General features: G+C 47.8%; 1 protein-coding gene across 1 annotated transcript in view; it reads left to right on the top strand.

The window, feature by feature from the left end:
* Positions 1 to 391: 391 nt before the first annotated feature.
* Positions 392 to 21,713, top strand: part of LOC142245470 (uncharacterized) — an 80,732-nt gene continuing 59,410 nt past the window's right edge. The window contains 2 exon segments of the mRNA XM_075318196.1: positions 392 to 517; positions 12,179 to 12,287. Coding sequence (XP_075174311.1) covers positions 12,227 to 12,287 — 61 coding nt within the window. The 5' untranslated portion in view covers positions 392 to 517; positions 12,179 to 12,226.

Genomic DNA, 21,713 nt, shown 5'->3' on the forward strand with positions numbered 1-21,713 from the left:
CTAACATCTAGCTGCTCCATACCATCACTCCCGGGATCCCCATACAGAGCAGCGGTGGTGTCAACAAATCACCACAACCGTGGGTGGCGTCACGGACAATAAACAATCCCCACACCCAAATACCCCTTTCACTCACGGGCGAGGAGCGCCGCTCGAGACCCCCGGGATCCGGCCCACCGCTCGAGCCACCACAGAGCAGCAGCAGCCGGACCCGAGCAGTGGGGTGAGCGCAGTGCTGACACCCTCCTCCCCGCCCGCGACAACTGCACTCAGCACTACAGGCCTGACACAGGGAGAGAGATAAAAAAAGACTCAGGACAGCTGCAGTCACCAGAGCAGCCCCTCACCATCCTCCAACAGCTGCACAGACTGTGCCACATGGGAGAGGAGAAGCCAGAGACAGCAGGAAAGTCAGAGAAAGAGAAGAGAGGAAGAGAAAAGAAGTAAGGAGAGACATTAGAGAGAGCCGACATTAGAGAGAGCCGACATTAGAGAGAGCCGAGCCGAAAGACACTAGGTAAGAGAGAGACGGGACAAGAGAGAGAATGTTCATAGCGAAGTGTCTTATTGATTTTTTAACAGCTGAATATTATTAGTAATCTTTACTGTCTGTATTCATTATCTACTCATGTACGTATGTTGTTCTCTGATAATATATGGGCAGTCTGGACGATGAATGCAAAGATCCGCAATGTGCTCTTCTAAAATAGATTAGGGTAAAAAGCGCAAGATCCTTATCTGAAGTGCGGCAAATTTCCAGACTCCTGTCTCGAGGTTAATATGATACGTGATTTTTTTGCAATATATTGCTCTAAACAGCAAATGTAACACCGGAAAAACAGACACTATTGCATATTGATTAGTGATGGGCGAAACTGGACTGTAAAAATCCAGATCTGCGCGGTTTCAAACGCACCCGAGTGCCCGCACCTTTCACAATTTATTTAACTAACCATGATTTTTTATCATGTATAGGATTGTGTATATCTATATACAGTGGAACCTTGGATTAAGAGTAACTTGGTTTGAGAGCATTTTGCAAGACAAGCAAAGCTTTCTAAAAATGTGTAACTTGGTTTATAGGTCTGTCACCAGTTTCTTCCCTAATAAACCAAAAGAAACACCTTCTGCAGCTCCTGGGCTTCATTCTATGAAGGTGCACCTTGTTGCTGACCCCCCTTGCAGACCCCAAAAAGAACTTTATAAAATCTCACCACGTCATGATTGACATCGATGTCGACACCGCTGTCATCATCACGCTGCTGGCGAAGTCTCACGCAGGCGCAGTTCGCTGTGCCCCTATCGTGGGCCTGAGCAGAAAGCTTCCTTCGCACGCGCTGGTGATTTATTTGCGCAGGCGCGCAATTATGGGCGGCGCTGTGCATGACCTCACCAGCGACATCCTCGTACCTGCCCATAATCTCGCGCCTGCGCAAATACATCAGCGGCGCGTGTGAAGGAAACTTTCTGCTCAGGCCCACGATAGGAGCACAGCGAACTGCGCCTGTGCGAGACTTCGCCAGCAGCATGATGATGACGGCAATGTCGTCATCCATGTCAATCATGACAGGGGGATGGTGAGCAAGGCCAGAAGGAAGGACACAAGACGAAAATGAGCCCACCCATCTGGCCAACACAGATCATTTGCATAGGAAACGGTGAGATTTTATAAAGTTCTTTTTGGGGTCTGCAAGGGGGGTCAGCAACAAGGTGCACCTTCATCGAATACAGCCCAGGAGCTGCAAAAGGTGTTACTTTTGGTTTAATAGGGAAAAAAAATGATGACAGGTTCCCTTTAAGAGCAATGCTTTGCAAGAAGAGCAAATACTGACCATGCACGCTTCCGGTTCTGTCCTTTCACTGCGCTCTAACCCGCTCTGGAGGTAACTTTCTGTACATATGTACTATATACTGTGCACCATATACCATTGTACAGTATATACTATATAGCATAGCTATCAATTTGCATTTGTAGGTACTGTACTTTCTTATTGATAACCAGTGCAGCACATTGCTTATACTGCACCTCCCGCACACCAACAATTCTATTGTAAGCTAATGTGCAGTTTAATTTGTTTTATATGCTTTTACTGTACAGTATTTTGTATTAGTGACTGTAATCATTTTATTAATACAGTACATTATTTTGTATTACTGTAATATGTTTGTATAAATACAGTAAATATTTTGGGTTGTGGAACGAATTGTCTGCGCTTCAATTATTTCCTATGGGAAAATTCGCTTTGATATAAGAGTAACTTGGTTTAAGAGCACACTCCCGGAACGAATTATGTTCGTAATCCAAGGTTCCACTGTATTTTATTGCTATTTATTTTGTGAGATAAGAAAACCAATTTTAGACCAAAAGTCATAAGTAATGGCTCCACTCACTTAGCAACAAAACCTATAAAGAACCATGAATGAACGAGCCTGATAATTAAAAATATATTTTTTATTAATTATTTAAAAACATAAACATGTAGAATACAAAATCAGGTCACAATCAGATACCCTCAGGTGATCAAAATTACTGGTCTATAAATGGCGTGAATGCACAACAGGTATGTGTCAGAAAAACCTATACCTTAAAAAAACATAGTGAAATGACATGGAGATATGAATCAGAAAAAGAGTGGACCCCTATTAAAAATAGAGGAAATCCACATCAGTACTAGAAAAATACAACACATATGAATGCCACATAAAGCTGCCCCAATGAAGACTAATACTATAAAGCTATGTCAGCAGCTGAAAGAATGCAAAAAATGCAGAAGCAAATAAAAGAATCAAAGGCCAATGCCCATTATAATGCCCATTATATCCATTAGATGGCGATAAATACACATGACATCATGTGAAAAGTTATGAAATGGAAAAGAAAGGATATAGGTCAGGCTGGAGGGAGATGAACCCCAATCGCAGGATACCAAAAAATTAATTAAGTAATGGCAATGGAAAAATCAAAAACTGGCAGAAATAAATGAGACTGCCCAAACCGGAGCTAGTACTGTAAAGCCCTATTCCCAAAGCCACAATGCAGTAATAATGTGGAGACAAAGAAAAAATGACAAAAGGACTTAAGCAGGGATCAAAGGCAAATGCCCATTGTATCCACAAAATGGTAATCCTGCAGAGTATAGCCAAAAGCCATAGGAGCCAGCCATAAAGATAAATAAGACACAAGATACCAGAAAGATAACCTGAGGGTGAGGTGATACCCCTACACGTGTTTCGTAATAGCTTCTTCCCTTGGAAGAAGCTATTGCGAAACACGTGTAGGGGTATCACCTCACCCTCAGGTTGTTATCTTTCTTGTGTCTTATTTATCTTTATGGCTGGCTCCTATGGCTTTTGGCTATACTCTGCAGGACTGCCATTTTGTTAATTACCATTTTTACCATTGTTCTAGTACTAATGTGGGTTTCCTCTATTTTTAATAGGGGTCCACTCTTTTTCTGATTTATATCTCCATGTCATTTCACTATGTTTTTTGAGGTATAGGTTTTTCTGACACATACCTGTTGTGCATTCATGCCATTTATAGACCAGTAATTTTGATCACCTGAGGATCACCTGAGATTGTGACCTCATTTTGTCTTCTACATGTTTATGTTTTTAAATAATTACTCAATAAAAATATATTTTTAATTATCAGGCTCGTTCATTCATGGTTCTTAATAGGTTTTGTTTATTTTGTGAGATTTTGTTAGGGTGAACACTCTAGAATGTTCAGCAGTTGCCTGCTCCTGACATAATTGGTATTGATCAAGTGCACGCGTGGAAGAATTAACACCAGACAAAGAGTCAGATGTGAAATCTCTCCTTGATCAGAGATTGGCCCAAGAGAGCGCTTTATTTCATCAGAGTTGTAAATTATATAAACTAGGGCATGGTGTGTGGTGAGCTCTGTAATGGGCATGTTCAGATATACCCATTGGTCAGTGGGTTGAACAATGGGTTAGTCCATGGGCTGATTGGTGGGCAAATCCGTAATGTCATCGTGGGTGGGTCTATGACATCATTGTGGGTGGATCAATGTTGTTGGTGGGCAGATCTATGATGTCATCTTGGGCGGGTCTATGACATCATTGTGGGCAAATCCATGTCGTTGGTGGTTGGGTCTATGACGTGATCGTGGGCAGATCCGTGGTGTCGTCGGTGGGCGGGTCTATGACATCATCAGTGGCCATCTTTGATGTGTGTCACACAATGATATATCTGAACTGACTACGTAAGGTGAACTAACACATTTCATCGGTGATTTTCCACAACACCCTATGTCTCGAGGTTAATTAAGTATTTGATCTAATGGCCCTCCTCAACAATATGTCCCTGGATATTATTGTTAAGTCCCACATATTTACTTGTTTATTAAACCATGAATGTGACTAGGGCTGAGCGGATCCAGACTTTAAAAGTCCAGATCCGCGCGGTTTCAAAGATGCCCAGGTGCCGGTCCTGGGCCTGGGATTGCGGGTATACGATCCGGATCCGGCACTGGGGAAATTAATTGAAAAATAAAGAAATCACAGAATTAAGTGAGAGTTTCATTTCCTGTACTGCGCAGTACAGCTTTCCGTGCTTTCCCTGCCCACCGACTGTCCTGTTGTCTGTGATTGGTTGCAGGCAGATGCGCCCCCAGCCTGTGACAGCGCCTACCTGCAGTCATCGCGGGTCAGTCATAGGCTACACTCACAGTCGGTGGTCGTGCTCTATGGCCGATGGCTGTGACATGTAGCAGAGATGGATGCAGTGTGGGACCTCGTGTGGATTACGCCAGACCTGCAGGGTGTTGGGGGTTAATAAAGTGGTGAAGGAGGGTGCGTTTTGTATTTTATTCCAAATAAAGAATTTTTCTCTGTGTTTGTGCTTATTTACTTTCATTTACAGGTTACTGATGCAGGTATTACATAGACACCTGTATCATCACTAACCTAGGGCTTAGTAGCAGCTGTGCACTGTTATTAACCCCTGCAATTACCCCGATTGCCAACGCACCAGGGCAACGGGAAGAGCCGGTAAAACACCGGGATTGTCACATCTAATACCAGGCGGCTGCGGGCGGAGAATAGCAGCCTCCAGCTGGCTTTATCTTGGCTGAAGATGTAATTTGGAGGGACCGCACGTTGCTTTTTTTAAGTAACAAAAAAAATGCAAATTTGGTGCTGAAATCTGGTGCAGACAATTTCAGCACCAAATGTGCACCTCCTGGCACAAAACCGTGGCAAAAAAGTGCGTCAAATGCATTTTTTTTGCCAGGAGGTGTAGATTGGGTGCAGGAATATGGTTTAAAACTTCAGCACCAAATTTGCATCCCTTGGCCCAAAAATGCAACAAAATTTTTTTTTCTGCCAGGAGGTGAAAATTTGTTGCTGAAATCTGGTGCAGACGATTTCAGCACCAAATGGTGCACTTCCTGGCACAAAGCCGCAGCAAAAAGCCGGAACAATAAAAGCGGCAAAAAAATGCGTAAAAAACGCGGGTTTTTTTGCCAGAAGGAGTAGATTGGGTGCAGGAATATGTTTTAAAATTTCAGCACCAAATTTTCATCCCTTGGCCCAAAAATGCAAAAAAAAAATATTTTTTTCTGCCAGGAAGTGGAAATTTGGTGCTAAAATCTGGTGCAGATGATTTCAGCACCAAATGTGCACCTCCTGGCACTAAACCGCGGCAAAAAGCCGGAACAAGAAAAGCGGTAAAAAAAACCCGCGTTTTTTTGCCAGAAGGAGTAGATTCAGTGCAGGAATATGGTATAAAAATTTCAGCACCAAATTTTCATCCCTTGGCCCAACAATGCAAAAAAAAATTATTTTTTTTTCTGCCAGGAGATGGAAATCTGGTGCAGATGATTTCAGCACCAAATGTGCACCTCCTAGCAAAAAAAAACGCAGCAAAAACCGTGGCAAAAAAAATGCATAAAAAACCCACTTTTTTGCCTGGAGGTGTAGATTGGGTGCAGGAATATGGTGTAAAAATTTGTAAAATAGTGAAATTGTTCATGAATATTTGAGTCATAATGGACTAGATTTAAGTCATTATGGTTTGAATGTATAGGGTTAAACTTTAGGTATGGGATCTGAAGAGTCTTGGCAACCACCTGCTGGAATTAGTCAGCCTGCTGACAGCTCAGTGCTATTTTCAAGGTTATTTACTCTGAGCCACAGCTTTAAATATCTATAGACTAAGTATCAAGTCACAGTAGCAAGGTACATAGGACTGACATATGCATTACAACCTAAGGGTACGCTCACACGAGCGTGAAAATCGGACGAGTGCAATGCGAGAAATTCTCGCATTGCACTCTGACCAATGTCAGGCAATGAGGTTGAGCTGTTGGTCAGCTTTTCTCGCATCCAGATTCTGGATGCGAGAAAAGCGGCAGCATGCTGCGATTTTCTGCGAGAGCCGTATCCCTCGCACCCATTCAAGTGAATGGATGCGAGAGATACATCGGACTGCACTCGGATGTTATCCCAGTGCAGTGCGATATACGCACAGGCTGACAGTGGAGGAGATGAGAGAATTAACCCCTCCCTCTCCTCCGCTGCACCCGCACTCAGCTTCACAGCTGTGACCCGATCGCAAGATCGGGTTACAGTCGCATGACACTCGGCTCACGCTCGCAGCAGAGCCTGAGCCGGGGGACATTAGCATATCGCATCTGATGCTCTCGCATCGGATGCCATACGCTCGTGTGAGTCCAGCCTTAAGCTCATATTCGATAATTGCATCATGCAAACCTGATTGGAAGAAGGTATAGGTGGGTTCTGAAACACACTACAGAACCATGTTAGGTCACGAGTGGTGAGTGGAGCAATGGCAAAACAGTATTTTAGCTGCGCCACAGCTCATAGAAGTAGAATGCTCTGGTGCAGACGATTTCAGCACCAAATGTGCACCTTCTGACAAAAAAAAAACTCAGCAAAAACCGCTGTAAAAAACCCCACTTTTTTTGCCAAGAGGAGTAGATTGGATGAAGGAATATGGTGTAAAAATTTCAGCACCAAATCTGCATCTCTTAGCCAAAAAAACTGTGCTTTTCTGCTAGGAGATGCAGATCTGTGAACTCCGTGACCTCCACCTGAGGTCAGATTACCTGCGATCACAGGTGAAGGACCGTGGAAACCTCCAGCTGAGACCGCAAATGACCTGAGTGACATCAGCTCATTCTGGAGCTCACAGAGAGCGGTCGTGCTCTAAGGCCGCTCACTGTGATATTCAGATGTAGCAGAGTTGAATATCCGTGGGACCTCGTGTTGATTACGCCGGACCTGGAGGGATGTGTTGGGGGTTAAAAGTGGTGAAGGAGGGTATGTTTTTGTATTTTATTCCAAATAAAGGATTTTTTTCTGTGTTTGTTCTTATTTACTTTCATGTACAGGCTAGTGATACAGGTATCTCATAGACGCCTGTGCCATCATGACCTAGGGTTTAGTAGCAGCTGTGCGCTGTTATTAACCACTGCTATTACCCTGATTGCCACAGCCCCAGGTCAATTCGGGAAGAGGCGGTAAAGCATCGGGATTGTCACATCTAAGAGATGTGGCAATACCGGGCCGCTGCAGGCTGAGAATACCAACCCCCGGCTGGCTTTATCTTGGCTGGGTATCAAAATTGGGGGAGACCGCACATTGATTTTTTTTTTATTATTATTATTATTATTATTATTTATTTAGTTATATAATAAAGAAAAAAAAATGCTTGCTGTTTCTCTTAGGCCGGAGTCGCACTTGCGAGGGACTCGCACGAGTCTGCCATGCATCACCAGTACAGCTGCACACTCTTCTAATAGGAGCGGGTCGGCCGTTGTGTTTCTATAGAGCTGTACGCTCCTGTCAGGAGAGTGTGCAGCTGCCCGGTGATGTGATGTGAGTCCCTCGCACGTGTGACTGTGGGCGGGCACTGGATACACAGCACAGATAAAGCGCGACAGCTGGGGGCTGCAGCTGCGGGCTTTATCTGTGCTGTCATCAGAATACGTGGACCCTGCGCCGATTGTTTTATTTCTTTTTTACCACGATACTGACCCGCAGACACTTGCACTGCTTTCCCCGCCCACCGGCCGTCCTGGGACCTGTAATTGGTTAAAGTTGTGACACCCTGGCCTATCAGGTCGTCACAGGGTATTGTGCAATCTGCCCTTCTGTACAATATCCACCTCCTCCTTGGTTACGGGTCCCTGACCTTTGCAGTTGCCAAGAACAAGCTAATCAAAATCCTAGGAGCACTTTGCACCACACCCACCAGACACATCAGTGGCCAGCCTGAAGGGAATAGGGTTTACCACTTGGTGGGTTGGTTAAGGGGAGGTCAGGAGTGTCAGGATACAGACAGTTGAGGAGTGACTCTCAAGAGGAGAGGTCAGGAGCTGGCCTCCTTGAGACTACTAGGTGGCAGACGTTGGTCTGGGCCTGGTAGGAGCTGGACCCCGGTTGCAGGGGATCGTGACAAGGGGCACGGACTGTCGAGGATGACATCCGGTGGCCTTGTGCCATCACCGGGCAGGGGCCAGGGCATGACGGGGTACGTGGACCCTAGGTCAGAGAGTAGCTTCAGGCGTCCTGACAATTTACCGGACGAGGACGGAGCCTTCAAGATCCATTCTCCACCCGCTCCAAAATCGGGGTACTAGCGCAACGAGGGGGAGAGGACTTCCCACTATATAGTCCAGAAAATCCCAAGCGTGAACTCTGAGAGCAAGCTCACCCAGTTAGCCACACTGGTGATCGGGACCTGATTAGTTTCATGCTAAAGGGACCAAACAGCACACTAGGTGCCAAGGTAAAGGTCACAGACTAACAGGCAACACCAACGGGCACGGGATCCAGGCGTGCTCCCTCCAAGCGGCAGCGGTGACCAGAACTTTGGTTTATCTCAGTTGTCGGTGTCAGTGTTATTGGACTGAGTGAGCACATAAGTGACCCTTACCGGCCCAACGGCACCTCCCCATCACCATCACCAAGTCCCGGGGCATCCCCCCTATCCGTGGAAGGGATAAACTCCTGTATGCCCACACCATCGGCACCGGGTACTCCCAATTGCAGCGGTGGTACTCCATGTTACCACGCACCAGGGGTGGCGACACGAACTTTCCACACCATCCCCTGTAAATATTCCCCCCCTTTATTCCGAGTGGCCGCGCAACCCTGTCCCTCGGGTCCGGAGACCCCTCGAGCCATTGTGGATCCGGATCCGAGCAGCCCGGCTGCTGACGCGGGGGCGGCACACAGTCAGCTGACACACTGCCAATCAGGGTGGGGGCGCATCTAACTGCAACCAATTACACGCGCCGGTGAGCGGGCAAAGCAGTAAATATTCAATTGTCGGCTCCGGAAGGGAAAGCGTGACCCGGAAGGAGAATGCCGCCATGACATAGCCTCGGTGAGTACACTGCACGCCCTCCTACCCCCTTATCCCTTCCACCGACGTTTTTAGTCTTCGGATTCTGGTCCCCATTGACTTATATGAGTACCGGATTCTGGAGCGGATCAGGGTTTTTTTTTCCATTTAGCAGGGTCCCGCCGTTCCCGTTTTTTTTTGCGAGTCCGAGCAGCTCTACTCCTGACATCTTTTATTATACCTTACCTCTGCTCTGTGTAGATATTTGTGTTTCTTCAGATATGTTGTTATACCATGCCTGATGAAGAGACCTGAGAAGTCTGGAAAGCTTGCTTTGTAACATCATTTATTTTATTTTAGCCATTAAAAGGTATCACAGCTTCAAGGTTATTATTTTGTTTCTCTTACTGAGAGCAATCAATCATTTTTCAACTGGCTAAGGCCCCCTTCACACATCCGTGTGTCCAGTACATGTGAGGTTTTCACACGTACCGGAGACACGGCCACACATAGACCCATTAAAATCAATGGTTTTGCGCACACGTGCGTGTTTTCACAAGGACCATGTTTCTGTGTGGAGCATACATGTGTCTGTGTGCTTCACACATTGACATGTCCATTTTTCTCCAGCAGCAAGGGTGTCACATGGACCGTACGGATGTGCTCCGTGTGACATAAGTGTGACACGTGTTGGAGAAAACCACGTTTCTGTGAAATAAAATTAATTTCTACACTCACCTTCTCCAGCCCCGCTGTCTCTGCTGCTGCTATCACTTGCTTCCGACCCCTGCTCATTATGCTCATCGCATATTCATTGCACCGAGGACCGGAAGCAGCAGCGTGGGAGACATCAGCATCACGGACAGCAACGCCAGGGACAGGTGAGCATAAAATTCCTGTTCTCCGTGTGTTATCACGGTTAGCGGGCCATGCGTAACTTTTACACATTCATGCAAAACGTATGTGGTTTTCCAGACATGTGAAAGAGGCCTAAGGCTGCTTTCACACATCCGGTTTTTGCCGTGCGGCACAATACGGCGCTCTGCAGGAAAAACACAACCGTTTTTTTTTGCCGCCGGTTGCGGTTTTTCCTGCATAGACTTACATTAGTGCCGTATTGTGCCGCATGTGCTTGCGTTCCGTCCGGTTTTTGCCGCATGCGGCAGATTTAGCCGATGCGGCGGCCGGATGGAACGTTGCCTGGCACATTTTTTCGTCCGGCACAAAAAAACGCATTGCGCCGCATCCGGCCGATGCGGCGCTTTTTCCAATACATCCCTATGGATGCCGGATGCGTCAAAAACTGCATCCGGCCGCCGCATGCGGTTTTGTCCACTGTGCATGCTCAGTAGCGTGCCGCAAGCGGCAAAAACCGGGCGGGCCGCATGTAAAAAACTTATGCAAAGGATGCAGTGTTTTCACCGCATCCGTTGCATAGGTTTCACAGCCGGATTGAGCCGCACTGCTCAAACCAGATGTGTGAAAGCAGCCTAACACGGTACCAAAACTTTTTTCTTTTAACTAAAACCATATGGCCACACGGAGGGTGGTTGTGACCCAAAATGAGAACCAGTAGAAAAATCTAGGACTGGTTGTCGGCCGTAGCGCCCCTTGTAGGTAGGGACTGGAGTTGAATGCGACACGAGTATGCAGTACTGGATTGACCCTCAAAGACGTCTCCGTTATGGTAGGCCGGTGAGGTGAACTTAGAGGAAATGCGGCTGTTGGTGTTTGATACTAATGAAACGTACTATGAGATGTGCCCGCTACTTCTCGTTGCCATCCAAAAACTGTGTACTAAAGAACTGTTGTGTAATAAGAACTATCAGTCTCCGTTTCCTCCACAATCCGGTCCTGGCCTACCCAAGATAGTGGCAAGAAGCGTCCCTCCTAAGAAAAATGAACAGCACCGCACCTCTCCACACACCGAGCCAGGACCACAACAGTTTTCTTGTGAAGTGGGGCCGCCTATCTGAGGAAATCCCTCACCCGCAACTACTGCCTCCTGGCCCCACTTTACATTATCACGAGAGGAGCTACGGACATGGATACATCACAGGAGGGGCTGGGGCACAGACAGCATTTGGGGATCATGGACATCACTAGAGGAGCACACGGCACTGGTGGTGGCATAGAGCACTGGGGGGAAGGCATGTTCAGGATGGTGGGACGGCAGCACATCACGTGCTAACCCTGCCCACAAAGTAAGTTCTCAGTGTGTGGACCTCATTAATGAACGCTGTGTGCGCATCCTCGCAGCGCACATGGGGATTTAAAGGGATGGAATCCAGCAAGTTGCAACTGCCCGCCTGAGCGCTTCGTTCCCCGGAAAACCTGCCCGGGGGCCACAGAGAAGGTCCCCACCCCTGGTTTAGACCATACTGAGCTGCATAGAAAAATAAAAAAGGAACAGATGATCTGTCTAACATCAGATTAATAGCACAAGTGAACGCCATTAAAAAAAATGCTTTGGACACCACTAAACAAAATAATACTATGTACCCCAAAAATACAACATTTCCAAACAAAACCATTCATGTTTGATTAAAAAAAATTAATAATAATGTTAGGGCATCCGAAATGTCAAAACAAAATAATGAAAGAAATCACTGTGTCATATTGTTGTACACTTACCGGACCCTGCTCCAGTGACGGCTGCTTCTACCACTAGGTGCCCCTGTACTGACTCTAAGGGCGGCACTGGTGATATAGGAGGTGGTGATGTTGACAGCGATTGGTGGCTCAGAAGCCTCACGAGATTCTAGTAAAAGCGTCCATCTAGAACATTCCACAAGAGTTTTCCTTCTGTCTGTGACTTCTACATTTATTATTTTCACAGTTTTGAAATCCGGGCAAATATCCGAGGAAGATTCATCTTGAAGCCATAATGGAGAAAGGAGAAAGCGATGTGTGGGGAGATGAACGGTGCCAAGAGGTGGATCCTACAGGTAATCGCCCCGGCGAGGAGTAATGACTAGTGATAGGTGGACCTGCAGATACCCGGGATCGGCGGATGCAACCAGGTCTATAGGGACCTGAATCAGGCGCTTTAAAATGGTGGTAGAAGAGATAGGGGGATTAGAGCAAGCTCACTATACTTACCAGTCTCCCACATGGCTGTAACGCTATTTTTGGGGCCTCTCAAATTATCCTTCATACATGTCTGTAATTGGTTACAGTCAGACTGCGCCCCCCACCCTATGTGACAGAGTGTTTGACTGCTTTCAATCACAGACGCTGTGTGAGTGTCTGGATTGGTGTAAAAATAAATAAAACAATTGGCTTAGGGCCCCCCATATTAGGATACTTATCACAGATAAAGCCTACAGTTACAGGCTGCAGCACCCAGCCGTGTGCTTATCTTGGCTGTGTAACAAAATAAGAGGGACCGCATACAGCTTTTTATAAAAATTATTTAAATAAATAATTTTTAAAAACTGGCATGTGTTCCCCCTCGGTTTTGGTACCCAGCCATGATATAACTGACAGGTGGGAGCTGGTATTCTCAGGCTGGACCCCCAGCCTATAAATAGCAGCCTGCAGCCATCCATGATTGTCGCATCCTTTAGAGGCGCAGTCCCAGCATCTTACCCAACTCATCCCGATTGCCTTGGTGCGGTGGTAATAAGGGGTTAATGACAGCTCACAGCTGCTACTAAGCCCTAGATTAGTAATGCGAGGCATCTGTGTGATTCCCCTGCCCCCCATTACTAATGTGTAAGTGAAAAGAAACACAAACACCAAAAAAAATCCTTTATTGAAATACAATAGAAAAAAACATCCTCTTTCACCAATTTATTGGTCATTGTCCTGTTGAAAACTAAATGATGGTCCAACTAAACGCAAACCAGATGGAATAGCTCGCCGCTGCAAGATGCTGTGGTAGCCATGCTGGTTCTGTATACCCTCAGTTTTGAATAAATCCCCAACAGTGTCACTGGCAAAGCCCCCCCACACCATTACACCTCCTCCTCCATGCTTCACGGTGGGAACCAGCCATGTAGAGTCCATCCGTTCAACTTTTCTACAAAGACACGGTGGTTGGATCCAAAGATCTCAAATTTGGACTCATCAGACCAAAGCACAGATTTCCACTGGTCTAATGTCCATTCCTTGTGTTCTTTAGCCCAAACAAGTATCTTCTGCTTGTTGCCTGTCCTTAGCAGTGGTTTCCTAGCAGCTATTTTACCATGAAGGCTGCTGCACAAAGCCTCCTCTTAACAGTTGTTCTAGAGATGAGAAGGTGTGTCCAAACTTTTGGTCTGTACTGTATATATATATATATATATATATATATATATATATATATATATATATATAAAAGAATCAGCGTATGCGCCAATGCTTCTCAGTCTTAATCACAGTTTGTTCAAGAAAATGGTGCGAGAGATTGCGGTACGCGCATGTGTGGGCTCCGGTGCCATTTTAATGAAGACCTAAGTACTGTGGCTCTGCACACACGCCGCCAAAAACAGCAATGTCAGTGCAATATTCAAATAAAGAAAAGGGGCCATGCCAGGAGGATCCCGGAGGAGGAATCTAATGCCGAGGACCCGATCCACAAAGACCTGCCCATGTTGCACACGTTTGATTAAAGATATTTAATCAACCAACCATCGGATCTTTCTATAACAGGTATGCCTGGATTCAGCATCTTACTGCCTGTATGGCACTGCCTTTACCTGATATAGCAAAATCCTGCTGGTTGGTTCTCTTTAAAAAAAACAGTTTTAAGATATTTGCCTCGTAGTCTGTCACGGCATGACTTCACCTGTCGCGCCTGGTCCGGTCATACATCTGGTGAGTTTAGCACAGGGAGAACACCAGGGTAATGCTACAATGGAGAGCCCTGGCACTAGGGAGAGGGGATTGGGGCCACCTCCTAATGCTTACCTGAGGCTGATCCCTGCACTCCCTAATGTCTCTAGGCGGGTCCTTCCCTCTGCATGACGATCACATGCCTAGGCCCTCACTGACCCTGAAATCACCCTGATAAGTGAAGACCAATAAGACGCTAGTCTTGCTACTGCAATAATACAACATGAGGTAGGAAAGACACAACAAATAACACTCCTGCTGGAACTTCTCAGCTGCAACTGAAGTGACACCTCAGCTTCCTCCGGAGACTGAATACAAGAGACTACAACAAAGTGATCCGGAGTATGAGTTGGTGTACATGTAGCTTGTCAGCTCATGGTCACACTGGCGATAAGACATAAAAAAACAAAGATGAAAATAATATGAACATATACCCTGCTGTAATTAAAATAAAAGCATAATGCATATAAATAAACATAGGGAACTTAGTAAACACTGTTTTTGATGAAAAAAGCGTAAAGCCATCCCACCGCGACAAGGTGTATCCAGTCAGGACAGCACCTGCGCTCTCCAATATTAAAACCTCACCATGTGTCACCAGACATCAATCTGAATAAGGGCAGAGAGTGGCTGGGTCCCAACTGGACACAAAGTCATGGGAAGCATTAGATGAAATGACCAGCTCACTGAGAAGGGGCCACTCCCTATTTGTACTGAATACAAGAGACTAAAAAAAAACCAATGAGACTGGCTCCTTCCAAATAAACAGTGTAGGTATGAGCTATAGCTGACATAGGAAGGAGTAAGGAAGTGGATACTTATAGCAGAAGGGAGTGGTTGCAGCTGAGTTAAAGGGAACCTGTCTGGTGCAATATGAAACCCAGAACCACGAGCAGTTCTTGGTGTATATTGCTAATTCCTGCCTAACTGTCCCTGTATACACTAGCATAGATAAAGGGATCTTTAGAAAAGGTATTTCTAAAGATCTTTTATCTTATGCTAGTGAGCACTGGGACTAGTCCCAAGGGTGTTATATCCCCCCGACTATGTGAGAAGGCTGATGATCCTGATGAGTCAGGGGAAATCTCCCCACCCAGCCACCAGGGGGAGGTCTGTGCTGCCTGGAAGAGGAAGGAGAGGAGGCACTCAGAGCAGAGAGACTGGAGAGAGAAATGGCTGCCGCTGTCCTGCTCAGTGCTAGCAGACCTAGAGTGAGAGAGACAGAGGCCGCTGACTGCTGTGTGAGCAGAGTCCACTCAGCTGCTTGTGAGAGGATATAAACGGCTGTCTGAGAGAGAAAATTACTGCAGATCTGAACCCAGAGGTGATCTTGATATGAGGCCTTCCTATCAGATTGTGATTTAAGCCCTCAGGAGAACTGTCCCTGGTGATTGTCGGTGCCTTACAGAACTGTTGCAGAGCCAGACATGGAACGGATATCCCTTTGCCCGGAGACCCCCTGGAGATAAATATGCATAACAGTAAGTCCTGAGCTGAGGCCTGGCATATATCTTTTTGATTTTGCGGACAAGTGTGTGTGACGCCCTGGACTAGCCAGGTCATCCCAGGTAGTCACACACAACACCACACCCCCCTTTCAGTTAGGTAACACCAGTCAAACACAAAAACCTTGTCACCACCCTCCAGGTTTGATGTCCACACCAGGGAGGGTGGAGCCAGGTGGTTGGCTCCACCCACCGAGGAGTTCACAGGCCTGGAGGCGGGAAAACACACAGTTGGAGTCTGAGTCTAGTTCTAGAGCAGTGCAGTCAAGTTCAAGGGCAGACCTGAGCCCAGGCCTGCCATAGACTGTTCAAGCGGCTGGGTCGGAGCCCAGTCGCCATTGGCAAGGAGGCAGACGGTGGTGGCCGCCTGCAGGAGACCGGGAAGACGACCGGTGGAACCGTAAAGGACCGGGACAGGGTAGTGGCCCGCCGGAACCGAACCGGGGAACCAACTGGATACCGGAGCACCAGGCAGGGTACTCAGACCCCGAACTAGGCTAGAAGCCACCTTTATAGTCGAATTAACTGATTGCGGCCTGAACCTCAGGGGTTCATTCCCACCTAAGTCCAGATTGAAGGCAACAGCCCAACCATTCCAGATAAGTGCCACCGCCAAAGGCAAGAGATCCAAGGGGCCAGCGTCTGCGGGCAAACGGGCTCCTACGACACTTACACGCCGGGGAGCGGACTACCGGTGTCTAGGCACAGGAGTCATCATTCACACATAGAGGTGCAGGAGAAAGGCGGAAACCACCAACCTAATCTGGAAAAGCTGCAGCCGGCTGCGGGCCCCGTTCATCACTCCGTTTGGTTTACCAGCGACTCCAGTGTCTTATGTCAGAGTGAGTACACCAGTGCCATCAGGCACCACACCGTGCTGCACCGCAACACTTCACCCTGCACCCCGGCCCTCGCCTACCGGGCCCAGGGACCAACATCCCCTACCCACGGAGGGGTCAACACCTAGCTGCGCCACTACACCACTCCCAGGAGTCCCCATACCTTCACCGCAGCGGTGGTGTCTACTGTGAGGCAGTTACCTGGGTAATATTTGAAGACCGCTATGTGTCCCCCAGAATGTGTCTGGAAACCCTCTGAGTTTGCTATAGCTATTACGGGGAGTATAGCACAAAGGGTAACAGGGAGACAGATCCCTCCTCCCAGTCCAGGTTTTGTAGCAATCCTCATGTCCAGCATTTTCGTTTAAATCTTGCAGAGCACAGCAGGGTGTGTCTCAGTTGAGAGCCAGGCTTGGTGAAGCTAACATATGCGGTGTGAGCGGAGCTGGCTCTGTGTGGAGTGAACACAGGCCAAGAGTGTGAGCCTAGGAGAACCTTACACAGATCCCTGCGGTTAACGGGGTCCTAAGGTAACAAGACTTTTTGATGCAAAGAATTTGTCTATATGCACCGGCTGTGATCCGGAAGAGACTTTGACAGTGGGAAATTGGATCAATTTATGCTGCAACAATAAATAGACTGTTGGTGTGAACACGCTGCTGCCTCACTGCCTCACGTTTTTGCCCAAGCAACGCTGCTACCTCACATTATGGTGGAGAATGCGGGCATGGCAGCCTGGTTGCTAAGGGCAATGGCCTAAGAGGTACTTACCCGGAAAAAAAAAAAATACATTTTTTTTACTGACTGTTTGCGGTGGATCGGCGGGTCCACGAAGCTTACAGGCGTTGCAGCCTGGTTGCTACGGGCAACAACCCAGTTTTCACATGTTTATGATCAAGCCTGCAAAGTTACAGTTTAACTCAGCAGCCACCATGGAAGATCTTGTAAAGCAGCTGGCCCAGTCTACTGCTCAACTACAGCAGGCTTTTGCACAAACCAGTGCACAACAGCAACAGGCTAATGCTCAGCAACAACAGGCTAATGCTCAGCAGCAACAGGCTAATGCTCAGAAGCAACAAACCAATGTCCAGCTCCAGCGGGCGTTAGTCCAGCAACAGGAGACAAACAGCTTGTTGACTAAGCAGCTTTCTGCTCTGCGAGAAGCGCTCCCAGTGGTAACTCCAGGTCATCCAGTCCTTCCTGCGGCCCAGGACAGAGTAAGGGCGGCACTTACGAAGATGAGTGCAGAGGATGACCCAGAAGCCTTTCTCTCCGTGTTTGAGAGGACCGCTGAGTGAGAGAAATTGTCTATCGACCGTTGGACTGATGTCGTGGCCCCGTTCTTGGTAGGTGAACCCCAAAAAGCCTACCTGGATCTCAGCACGGAGGATGTCAAGGACTATGGCACACTGAAAGGTGAGATCCTTGCACGAATGGGGGTTAACACTTATCTCCGGGCCCAGCGAGTGAATCAGTGGTCCTTTGTGGAGGGAAAACCTGCACGCTCACAGGCCCATGTCTTACTGGACCTTGTAAAAAAATGGCTCCAGCCGGAGACCTTGAACCCCAGACAGATGATTGAGCGGGTGGTGATTGAACGGTTTGTGCGGACTTTGCCAGCCCCCATTCAACGGTGGGTGCGACAGGGAGATCCCGGTACCCTAGACCAGCTAGTGAATGTGGTGGAACGCTACACAGCTACCCAGGAGTTGGTCCGGGACTCTGCTTCACGGCGGGCACTCCGTAGGGATACGCCCCCTTCACAGTTGGTAAAAGACTCCCGTCCCTCCTCGGGTGCTGCCCCGTCTTCAGCCCTGGCAGAGAGTAAACCTCAGACTAAGGTCAGCCAGAGTCCCGGTTCCCCAAAGTCAGACACCCGAAACAGGGACACCTCTGCTGTTATGTGCTGGCGGTGCCATCAGCTCGGGCATGTGATGGCACAGTGCCCACTCACATCAGAACCCATGGACTGCCGGTACGCTCGCCGGGTATCAATGTATGCCCATACTGTTTGTACCGTAAGCACTGTTACTATGGGGGAGGAGCCCCATCTCTGCAAAGTACGTGTTATTAGCTATACAGCAGAGGCTTTGTTGGACTCAGGAAGTGTAGTGACTCTTGTACATGCCTCCTTGGTCTCCGGGGAAAACCCTACGGGACATAAAGTAGGGGTACTTTGTATTCATGGAGACCTATGTGAATACCCTATGGAAAGGGTCACCATTGCTACCTCGTGTGGAGAGGTTCAACATGAAGTGGGGGTGATGAAAAGACTTCCATATGATGTTATTTTGGGAAGAGACTTGCCCCTGTTCTGGACATTATGTGGGAGGCGACCTAGCCCTCCGAGGTGTATGATTGAACCAGGCCCTGAGCCGGACGATCCCGACTCAGGGATACCTGCCGTAGGGGTCACCAGTATAGGGACAGAGTGTAACCCTGCCAGGTTCCGCCTAGAGGTAATGGCAGGAGAGGTTGAGCCACCCGAGGCAATCCCGGAGATGAACGTGTCTCCAGATAATTTTGGAACAGCACAGCTCCGGGAGAGGTTCTGTGAGTCCTGCCCCATTTGTCAGTTGACCGCACCAACGCACCGTTTCCAGAGTCCTCTGATACCTTTACCCATTATAGAGGTGCCTTTTGAGCGGATTGCTATGGATCTGATCGGACCCATTGTAAAATCAGCCCGTGGTCACCAGCACATCCTGGTAGTGATGGATTACGCGACGCATTATCCGGAGGCCGTTCCACTACGTCACACCTCGGCGAGGCTTATTGCTTGGGAATTGTTTGCTATGTTCTGTCGCGTGGGGTTACCCAAGAAATCCTGACCGATCAGGGCACTCCCTTTATGTCTAAAATTACAAAGGAACTGTGCAAACTCCTCCAGATCAAGCAGCTGCGCACGTCAGTGTACCATCCCCAGACTGATGGTCTAGTGGAACGTTTTAATAAAACTCTGAAGGCTATGTTGAAAAAGGTGGTCTCCAAAGAGGGGAAAGATTGGGACATGTTATTGCCCTATTTAATGTTCGCTATCCGCGAGGTCCCACAATCTTCCACCGGGTTCTCGCCATTTGAGTTACTGTATGGCCGACATCCGTGGGGACTGCTGGATATTGTTAAGGAAACTTGGGAACAGGAGCCCACCCCTCACAAAAGCACAGTGGAATACGTTATGGGTATGCAGGATCGTATCACGGCAATAATGCCCATTGTTAAAGAGCATTTGCTGGATGCTCAGGCAGCCCAAAGTACTCAGTATAATAGAAAGGCCTCCATCAGGTCTTTTAAACCGGGAGATCGTGTCTTAGTCCTAATACCTACTGCAGAAAGTAAGTTCTTAGCCAAATGGCAAGGTCCCTATGAGATCCGGGAGAAAGTAGGGGAAGTAAACTATAAGGTGTATCAGCCAGGTAGAAGAAAACCAGAGCAAATCTACCATGTAAACCTGCTGAAGGCGTGGAAAGACAGGGAATGTATGGTGGCTGACGTAACGTTGGACCTAACCTTTTCAGGTGCCTTGACAACAACAAAGGAGGAGTCCCCTGATGATGAATTAGGAGTGAGGATAGGGGATTCTCTCTCAAAACAGCAGAGACGGGAGTCTCGGAGGTTAGTACAGCGGAGTACGAATGTGTTCTCAAGCCTACCCGGCCGAACAAACGTAATCCACCATGATATTGTCACCGAGCCTCAAGTAAGGGTACGCCTGAGGCCATACCGGGTACCAGAGGCTCGTAGGCAAGCCATTGCGGAGGAGGTAAAAAAGATGCTCCAACTAGGGGTTATTGAAAAATCCACGAGCGAATGGGCCAGTCCCATTGTGCTGATCCCGAAACCAGACGGTTCTTTAAGATTCTGTAATGACTTCCGAAAGTTAAATGAGGTTTCGAAATTTGATATGTATCCCATGCCCAGGGTCGACGAGCTGATAGAGAGACTGGGACGGGCCCAGTACTTCACGACTCTCGATCTCACTAAAGGTTACTGGCAGGTGCCGCTGACAGAGGCGGCAAAAGAAAAGACCGCTTTTGTCACGCCAGGGGGGCTCTATCACTATGTCGTGTTGCCCTTTGGTTTACATGGGGCTCCGGCCACGTTTCAGAGATTAATGGACATAGTGTTAGAACCCCATCAACCATATGCCTCCGCATATTTGGATGACATCATCATCTATAGCAGTGACTGGAGCACCCACTTATCTCAGGTACAAGCGGTAGTGGATTCGCTCAGAGCTGCTGATCTGACAGCGAATCCAAACAAATGTTCTATGGGTCTCAAAGAAGCCCGTTACTTGGGGTATGTGATAGGCCAAGGGGTTATCAAGCCACAAGTAAACAAAATCGAAGCCATTCAAAACTGGCCTCGTCCCCTTACCACAAAACAGGTAAGAGCCTTTCTGGGTATAATGGGGTATTACCGACGATTCATACCCAATTTTGCTGGAAGGTCGGCGCTTTTGACCAATCTCTTAAAAGGGAAGAAGTCGGTCATGGTCCACTGGAATACACAAGCAGAGGAAGCCTTTCAGGCGCTAAAGGTAGTCCTATGTGGTCAGCCTGTCCTTGTCAACCCTGACTTTCAAAAGGAGTTTATAGTACAGGCAGATGCCTCTGAGGTGGGTCTGGGTGCAGTTCTGTCCCAGGAGGTAGATGGAGAAGAGCACCCGATCACCTATTTGAGTAGAAAACTCACCCCGGCAGAGAAGAACTATAGCATAGTGGAGAAGGAGTGCCTGGCCATAAAATGGGCTCTGGAATCCCTAAGCTACTACCTGCTGGGGCGACACTTTCGCCTGGTGACAGACCACTCCCCTTTGGTCTGGATGAGGAATGCTAAGGAGAGAAATGCTAGAGTCACCAGGTGGTTTCTCTCCTTGCAGAACTTTCACTTTTCTGTGGAACACCGGGCTGATAGGTTGCAGGGCAATGCAGATGCCCTCTCCAGGGCCCCCTGTATGTTGGCGAATGTTCAACCCCGCCCGTTTGAACTGAGGGGGGGGGATATGTGAGGCAGTGACAGGGGTAATATTTGAAGACCGCTATGTGTCCCCCAGAATGTGTCTGGAAACCCTCTGAGTTTGCTATAGCTATTACGGGGAGTATAGCACAAAGGGTAACAGGGAGACAGATCCATCCTCCCAGTCCAGGTTTTGTAGCAATCCTCATGTCCAGCATTTTCGTTTAAATCTTGCAGAGCACAGCAGGGT

This window comes from Anomaloglossus baeobatrachus, chromosome 7, assembly GCF_048569485.1.
Source record: "Anomaloglossus baeobatrachus isolate aAnoBae1 chromosome 7, aAnoBae1.hap1, whole genome shotgun sequence".
NCBI lineage: Eukaryota > Metazoa > Chordata > Amphibia > Anura > Aromobatidae > Anomaloglossus > Anomaloglossus baeobatrachus.